Genomic DNA, 7,854 nt, shown 5'->3' with positions numbered 1-7,854 from the left:
TGTGGAGGGCACGTGCTACAGGTGGGTAAACTGAGGCACATGATGGCCCCCAAGCAGAGGAGAGCCCCGGGCTGCCTGTCCCACTGCACCCCTTCCCTCCTGGAACCCTCCGGATTTGCCTCCCCGCACATTCCCCCCTTTATCGTCCCCATATTCCCTCCCAAAATTCCCGCTCCAAGGCTTTCCCCGTTCAGCTCTGCTGGGCCAGGCACACCCTGGCACCGGGCTCTGCGTGCACGAATCCCCCAAACCAGCACAGCCCCTGCCTGAGTGGGCTCCCCAGGACCCCGCAGAGCCCCCAGCCCCCGATCCCACCCGTGATGAGGGTGCGAGGCTTGGCCTGGCCCGGTGGTCACTGGCCGGTAGCCCGTGGCTGCCAACCAGGGCAGCTCCAGCCGCGGCTCCGCTCCGGCCACCCCGTGCCAAAGCCCTTGAGCCGCTGCCCGGCCCTGGCGGCCGTGCCAGCCCCGGGTGGCGGTGCCAGCCCGGCCGTGCCAGCGTCGGGAGTGACATCTGCCACCGCGTGTCGCGGCGCCGACGGGCACACGGGGCTGGTGAGGGGCCGCGGGGGCCACCAGGACCAAGCACAGCCCGGGGGGGCCGGGAGGATGCAGCCCCCTCCCCACCCCATTGAGGGTACAGGGGAGGGACCCTTCATTCTCGTCGTGTTGGGGACACGGCCACCCCTGTCCGGTGTGCGGTCACAGCCCCCTCATCCTGCCCGGAACGCCAGGACACAGCCCCTCCTCGTGCCGGCGTTGGGACCCCCCCCATTTTCCAGGGATAGGGGGTTAGAGACCCCCCCCCCTCATCCTGCTGGGGGTTGCAGCCCCCCGCTCGTGCTGGGTTATAGGGGTGCAGCCCCCCARTCCTCCCGGCGCTGCTCAGTGCCTCAGTGTCCCCATCGCACCCCCCAGCGCTGCTCGGTGTCCCCGAGTGGGGCAGGGGGGCGCCCCTTCCCCAGCCCMCCATGAAGCACCATTTTGGGAGGGGTGGGGGTCCCTCCCATGTCCCCATCCCCTCTKCAGCCCTCTAGGGTTGAGGCTGGGGGGGTTCCCAGCAGCGAAGGGGTTAAGCCCCCTGCGCCCCCGCCCCCCACCGCCCCCTCGGGCTCCCACGCGTGCTCCGCTCCCACGCGTGTTCCCACTGCCGGCATCTCCTCTGCGCCCGGGGGAGCTCCGGCCCCCTCCCGCCGCCCCCGCTGCAGCTCCTGGGGGGCCGCGGCACCCACGGGGGGTCTCGGGGTGCGGGGGGTCCCGGGGGGCTCGGCCCAGGGGGACGCACGGGAATGAAGCGTGGGGACAGGGGGACACACGGGAAGGGACACCCCCGCAGGACCGGGCGGGGGACACGGAGGGGGATAGCGGGGTGAGTGGCATCGAGGGGGGGTCCCGGCATCCCCCACCCGACCCCCGCCCATTCTGTGGCCACGCCCCCTCACYGCACAGACCCCGCCCCCCCGGCACTCACCCTTGGACCGGGCGAGCGTCCCGGTGCGTTTGTCCCCACGCTGCTCTGTCCCCGCAGGGCCCTGTCTCTACGATGTCCTGTCCCAGTAATGTCCTGTCCCCGTGGCACCCTGTCCCCRCAATCCTTCGTCCCTGATGTCCCCAATTCTCACAACACTCTGTCCCCAGCGCACCCTGTCCCCACCACGGTCTATCCCTGGGACACTTCGTCCCCAGGTGTCCCCACGATGCTCTGCTCCCAGCACATCCTGTCCCCATGGCGATCCACCCCCAGCACACCCTGTCCCCATGGCGATCCACTCCCAGTACACACTGTCCCCGCGATGGTCCATCCCCAAGCCACCCTGTCCCCGTGGTGGCCATTCCCAAGCCATCCTGTCCCCGTGGTATTTCACCCCCAAGCCACCCTGTCCCCGCGATGGTCCATCCCCAGCACACCCTGTCCCCGTGGTGGCCATCCCCAGCACACCCTGTCCCCGCAGTGGTCCATTCAAAGCCACCCTGTCCCCGTGGAAGTCCACCCCCAAGCCACCCTGTCCCCGTGGTGGTCCATCCCCAAGCCACCCTGTCCCCATGGTGGTCCATCCCCAGCACACCCTGTCCCCGAGGTAATCCACCCCCAGCACACCCTGTCCCCGCAGTGGTCCATCCCAAGCCACCCTGTCCCCATGGTGACCATCCCCAAGCCACCCTGTCCCCGTGGCACCCTGTCCCCGCCATGCTCCACCCCTGGCGTGCCCCATGACCACGACGCTCCGTCCCCAGCTCTGTCCCCATCTTGTCCCCACGCCGGTCCATCCCCGCACCCTCTGCCCCCCGTGACACCGCGCCACGTCCGTCCGCACGGCTCCGCGGTGGGCGCAGGCTCCGGCTCGTCGCCGGTGCCCGCTGGCGGGGGGCGAGCGCTTCTTCCCTCAACCTGCTGCTATTTTTACTCTCTCTCTGCGGGAGGATTCGCTGCTGCGCGGAGCTGCAGCCCCCGCGGCACCACGGCACGGGCACGGGGACGGGCACGGCACGGGGACGGGCACGGCACGGGGGGTGCCCACGGCGCTGTCCCGGCGACGAGCGGGGCCATGTGTGCCACACGTGTGCCTGGAAGGTGCACCCCCGTGTCCCGGACCCCCCCCCCTTCCCGTGCCACTCTGCAGGTGCCACCCGCGGGTGACGGTGCGTGGGCGCGGGCGCGGGCGGGGCGTGCCGATCCCGGGGGGCTGCGGGTGCTGGCGCTGCCGCAGCGCAGCGAGGGGAGGGGAGGGGGCCCGGCCACCCCCTCACACGGCGTCTTCGTGGGTGGGAGAAGCGGGAACAGCAGCGGGATGGAGCCCGGGAACCTGTTGCCATAACGACTCCCGGTCCCGGGATGGGGACGGTGCTCAGAGCCTGGCATGGGGACACTCGGCACAGGGCCAGCCCGGTTACAGGGTGAACGAGGGACCCCTCGCCTTGTCCCCAGATTTTGGCCTCTGTGAGGACACTGGGCTCTGCTGGTGCCTGTTCCTGGCCTGTCCCCTCCCGCGTGGCCACTGCGCTGTGCCACAAGGACAAGTTTACCACCCAGAGCCAGGTTTTGTCACCCGGAGCCTGGCTTTATCACACAYAGCCAAGATTTGTCACGCAGAGTCGAGATTCGTCACTCGGAGCTGGACTTTGTTACCTAGAGCCGGGCTTTGCCACTTAGAGCTGAGATTTGCCACCCAGAGCCGAGATTTGTCACCCGGAGCCGAGATTTGTCACCCAGAGCCGGGCTGTGCCGTGTTTTGCCGAGCTTTGCCGCGTGGTGCCGGGCGGGCGGGAGGCTGGTCCATGGCTCGGTGCCACTCGGGTAAATATTTTGCTGGAGCGGTGGCTGCTGGCCCGCGGCCACCCGCAGCCGTTGGAGCACCGGGAGATCCGGGGGACGGAGCCAGTTCCCAGCTCCCCCTTCCTCGTTCCTGYTCAGAGGCGGCTGCCATCGACACCGCCCCGGGACATCCCAGGAGGGGACRAGCCACCCCTCCGGGCTGATGGCCACTCCGCTGTCCCCCCTGCGTGGGGACCTCCTGGTTGTGTAGGGTCGGGAGAGGTGCTCTCGATGTCCCCTCGATGTCCCCTCGATGTTCTCTCGATGTCCCCCGGTCCCTGCCTGGAACGCGCAGCCCTGGTGCCGAGCGTTGTCCTGGGGGATGAGCCCCCGCTTCCCCAGGGGGATAAATGTGCGCTCCGTGGGGTTTTCTATGGGGAAAATCACCAAAAGCTGGGGAAGAGCCGGCACAGGTGGGCACAGCCCCGGGTGAAGACACAGCCCCCCACCCCCGGCATCCCGGGGGCTGCAGCTGGGGCTGAGGGGGCGACCCCCGGCACACGGGCGATGGGATGTTTCGGGAGTCCCATGTCCCCACAGATGTCCCCTGTACATATCCCCGGAGTGGTGTCCCTATCCCGTGTGGCACAGAGTAGCCGGGGGGGTAGGGAAATTTTGCCGCTGCCCACACAGGGGTGGGGGCGGCTGTCCCCCTGTCCCCTGCCCCCCAACCTCTGGGGAGGCTCAGGAACGAGGGACAGGGACACAYATGGAGCCACCCGTCTCTGTCCCATCCCAACCGGCCGCGGTTGCCGGCGTCCCCCACGGCAGGGAAGGGGTTAAGGACCCCCCACAGGTTGGCTGAACCCCCTGGGGGGCTCCCCAAGGGCTCATTACCGCGGCCTCAGCCCCCCTGCCCGGGGAGGGGGGGATGAATAATTCAGCGCCTGGTAGGAAGACGTGTCCTCCCTCCCTCTCCTTCCTCCTCCTCCTCCTCCTCCTCACCGGCTCTGCCTTCCCCACCTCCCGCCACTCTCATTCCTCGCCGTACCGAGCCCCGGGTGCCACCGAGCTCCGCTCGGTACCGGTGGCAAAGACCCCCCGGCTGCGGTGACTCCCGGCCAAGGCCATGGACCCCAAGGAGCGCAAGAAGATCCAGTTCTCCGTGCCGGCCCCYCCGAGCAACCTGGACCCCCGCGCCGTCGAGATGGTGAGGGTGGCGAGCGGGCAGCGGGGACACCCCGGGGGTCCCTCGTCGCCCCCCGGGCAAAGSGCTGCCGGTGGCCTCGGGGCGAGGAGGGACACCGGAATGACCGTGTGGGACGGGAAGGGGACACGGGAGAGCCGCAGGGTGCTGCTGGAGGGAGGCGGGGAGGGAAGGGGACAGTGGGGACGGGATGGGGACAGTGTGGGACAGGAGGGGGATCGGAGGGGACAGGAGGGACGGGACAGGACAGGACCGGGAGAGCAGGACAGCGGGGGATCGGAGGGGACAGCGAGGGGGACAAGGCATGGGATGGGACAAAGGGGATCGCAGGGGACAGCAGGATCGGGATGGGACCGGCAGAGCGGGACAAGGGGGCTCGGAGGGGACGGAGGGGACAAGGCAGGGGATGGGAGGGACAGCGGGACCGGGGGGGATGAGTTGGGACAGATGGGATGGGACAAGGGGGAGGTGGGAGGGGACAGAGGGAGGGAGGGGATGGATCCGGGGCGAGATCGGAGGGGACAGGGGGGACAGGATGGGACGGGCAGAGCAGGACAAGGGGGACCGGAGTAGGCAGGGCATTGGCACGGGAGGGACAGACCGGACGGGACTGCGTGGGGGACACTGAGAGGGACGGAATGGGGGACAGATGGGGACAGGACGAGAGAGCTCCAAGGTCCCCGTGGGAGCTGCGGTCCCGAGCAGGGAGAGTTGTGTCGGGGGGACAGGGAAGGGACAGGGACAGGGACAGGGACAGGGATGGCACAGGAGAGAAGGGGAAGGATGAGACAGAGGGGACAGGATGAGGACAAGGATGGGATGGAGGGGACAGGAGACTCTGGGGGTCGGTGCAGCCACCCCCACCGGTTGTCCCTGATCCAAGGGGATGTCCCCAGCACACGCCGGACCCAAAGCCCCGCCGGAGGAGCTGGGCTGGGGCTCTCGYGTGGCTGGGACGGACCGGGGACACCGCGGGGACCCCGCGCCGGGTGGGCTGGTGGCCCTGCACCCACACGCGCACACACGCTCACACACGTGCAGACACGTGTCCCTGGGGCGCAGGGCAGGGGACAGGGGACCCGGGGCGTCCCCAGCCGGTGACACCCCGCTGTGCCCCAGATCCGCCGGCGGAGGCCCACGCCGGCCATGCTCTTCCAGCTCTCCGAACATTCCTCGCCAGGTGAGCGGGGCAGGGGTGGGACACAGCGGAGGGGACGTCGGGTCCRGGGACGGGAGGTGGTGGCAGGGATGGAACGCGGGGTCGTGCATGATATGGGATGTCCGGGATGGGACGCGGCGGCAGGGAGGGGACATGGTGAGGGGGTGGGATGTAGTGTCACCTGTGGAATGGCATGTCCGGGATGGGACGCGGTGGCAGGGAGGGGACGGGGTGTCACATAAGGAAGGGGGTGGCAGGGAGGGGACGGGGGTCCCCAGCGGGCAGGGGAACCCCTGGAGCGGGGTCCGAGGGTGGGCAGGGCCCTGCCCGGCTCCGTTGGGTGCCGGTGTCCCACTCACCCCTCTCTCCCCGGCGCCGCTGACACAGAGGACGAGTCCCTGCCCTACCAGGTGAGCGAGCGCCGGGACCCCCGACACAGCCCCGCTCCCCCGTCCCGTGTCCCCCGGGAGGGTTATCGGGGCCCAGCCCCGGCGCCTGGAGCTTATCGGCTCCTTCCCGGCACGGGCACACGGCGCCAGCGCCGGGGACGGGGACGCGGGGATGGGGACATTGAGCCGAGCCAGGCTGTGCGGTTTGGCCGCGGTGCAGACCAGCGCGTGACCGTGGCGGGGTCACCCCTCCCAGGGTCCCCAGTGCCACATCCCCACGGAGGGGTCCCCGTCGTGGTGTCCCCAGTGMTGTGTCCTCATAGCAGGGTCCCCATCACCGGGTACCCAATGCCACATTCCCATGGTGGGGTCCCCATGGACGGGTTCCCTTCGTGGAGTCCCAAACACAGGGTCCCCCATGGCAAAGTCCCCATAACGGGGATCCCCAACATAGGATCCCCGTGACAGGGTCTCCAAGGAGGGGTCCCCACCACGATGTCCCCAATGTAAGGTCCCCATCTCAGTGTCCCCATKCGGGGTCCCCAGCTCAGGGTCTCCATGGCAKSGTSCCCAWCACGRTGTCCCCAATATCCCATCCCCAATGCAAGGTTCCCATCTCAGTGTCCCCATTCAGGGTCCCCATCACGGTGTCCCCAATGTCATGTACCCATTCGGGGTCCCCGGTACAGGGTCCCCATCTCAGTGTCCCCATTCGGGGTCCCCAGCTCAAGGTCTCCATGGCAGCGTGTCCATCACGGTGTCCCCAATATCCCATCCCCAATGTAAGGTCCCCATCTCAGTGTCCCATTCAGGGTCCCCAGTGCAGGGTCTCCATGGCATGGTCCCCATCACGGTGTCCCCAATATCCTATCCCCAGTGCAAGGTTCCCATCTCAGTGTCCCCATTCAGGGTCCTCATCACGGTGTCCCCCATATCATGTTTCCATTCAGGGTCCCCAGTGCAGGGTCCCCATTCAGGGTCCCCAGTGCAGGGTCTCCATGGCGCGGTCCCCATCACGGTGTCCCCAATGCCACGTCCCCATGGTGGGGTCCCCAGTGCCACATCCCCACAGCAGGGTCCTCCCTTGGGTCCCCATGGCCAGACCCCAATTGCAGCCTCCCACCTCTCCGGGGGGGCTCTCCCCGGGCCGCAGCGACCCCCGGGGGGACACCAGGCCCCCCCATCCCGACGCCGCTCCCCCCGCAGCGCTCTTCGGGCGAGGGCTGCCTGCTCAAACCAAAGAGGACCAACCCGTGTGCCTACACCCCGCCCTCGCTCAAAGGTACCGCGGGGGCAACGGCGGCACGGGGGGGCTGGGGGGACACCCCGGTGTGCTSCCGGTGACACCGGTGACACCGGCGCCTCCCCAGCGGTGCAGCGCATCGTGCAGTCCCACCTGGAGGAGAGCGGCTTGGGCGGGGGTGACAGCTCCGACGGGGAGCCCGATGACGGCTGCGACCCCGACAGTGCCCTCGAGTCTGGTGAGGGGGACGCAGGGACACGGGGATGGGGCTGTGGGAGCCCAGGGGGTCTGGGGACATTGGGAGGGGGATTCTGGAGCCCAAGGAATGTGGGAATGGGGGTTTTGGAGTTTGGGGGGTGGGGACATGGGACTTTCAGGACCCAGGGGACATGGAGACACAGAGGCACGAATCCAGAACCCAGGGGTGAGGGGACATGGGGACAAGGAACCCAAGAAACATGGGGACAAAATGCTGGARCCTGGGGGACACGAGGAGATGGGGACGGGGGTCACCATCCCCTGTAGCCCTCGGGGACAGGGTGGGACACMGACTGGCTGCTGCCTGTCCCTGTCGCCGGTGCTCCCCGTCCCTGCCGGTGCCACC

At 68.9% G+C, this 7,854-nt stretch overlaps 1 protein-coding gene across 1 annotated transcript in view; it reads left to right on the top strand.

The window, feature by feature from the left end:
- The first annotated feature begins 2,939 nt into the window (after positions 1-2,939).
- PPP1R1B (protein phosphatase 1 regulatory inhibitor subunit 1B) overlaps positions 2,940-7,854 on the top strand; it is a 6,730-nt gene continuing 1,815 nt past the window's right edge. The window contains exons 1-5 of the mRNA XM_057387112.1: positions 2,940-4,462; positions 5,579-5,639; positions 6,006-6,028; positions 7,214-7,289; positions 7,378-7,488. Coding sequence (XP_057243095.1) covers positions 4,382-4,462; positions 5,579-5,639; positions 6,006-6,028; positions 7,214-7,289; positions 7,378-7,488 — 352 coding nt within the window. The 5' untranslated portion in view covers positions 2,940-4,381. The remainder of the gene's footprint in view (positions 4,463-5,578; positions 5,640-6,005; positions 6,029-7,213; positions 7,290-7,377; positions 7,489-7,854) is intronic.

Source organism: Malurus melanocephalus, unplaced genomic scaffold (assembly GCF_030028575.1).
Source record: "Malurus melanocephalus ecotype Western Australia unplaced genomic scaffold, MMel_1.1 scaffold_1135, whole genome shotgun sequence".
Classification (NCBI taxonomy): Eukaryota; Metazoa; Chordata; class Aves; order Passeriformes; family Maluridae; genus Malurus; species Malurus melanocephalus.
The sequence above is the reverse complement of the archived record's forward strand: the minus strand, read 5'-3'. Positions and strand labels throughout refer to the sequence as shown.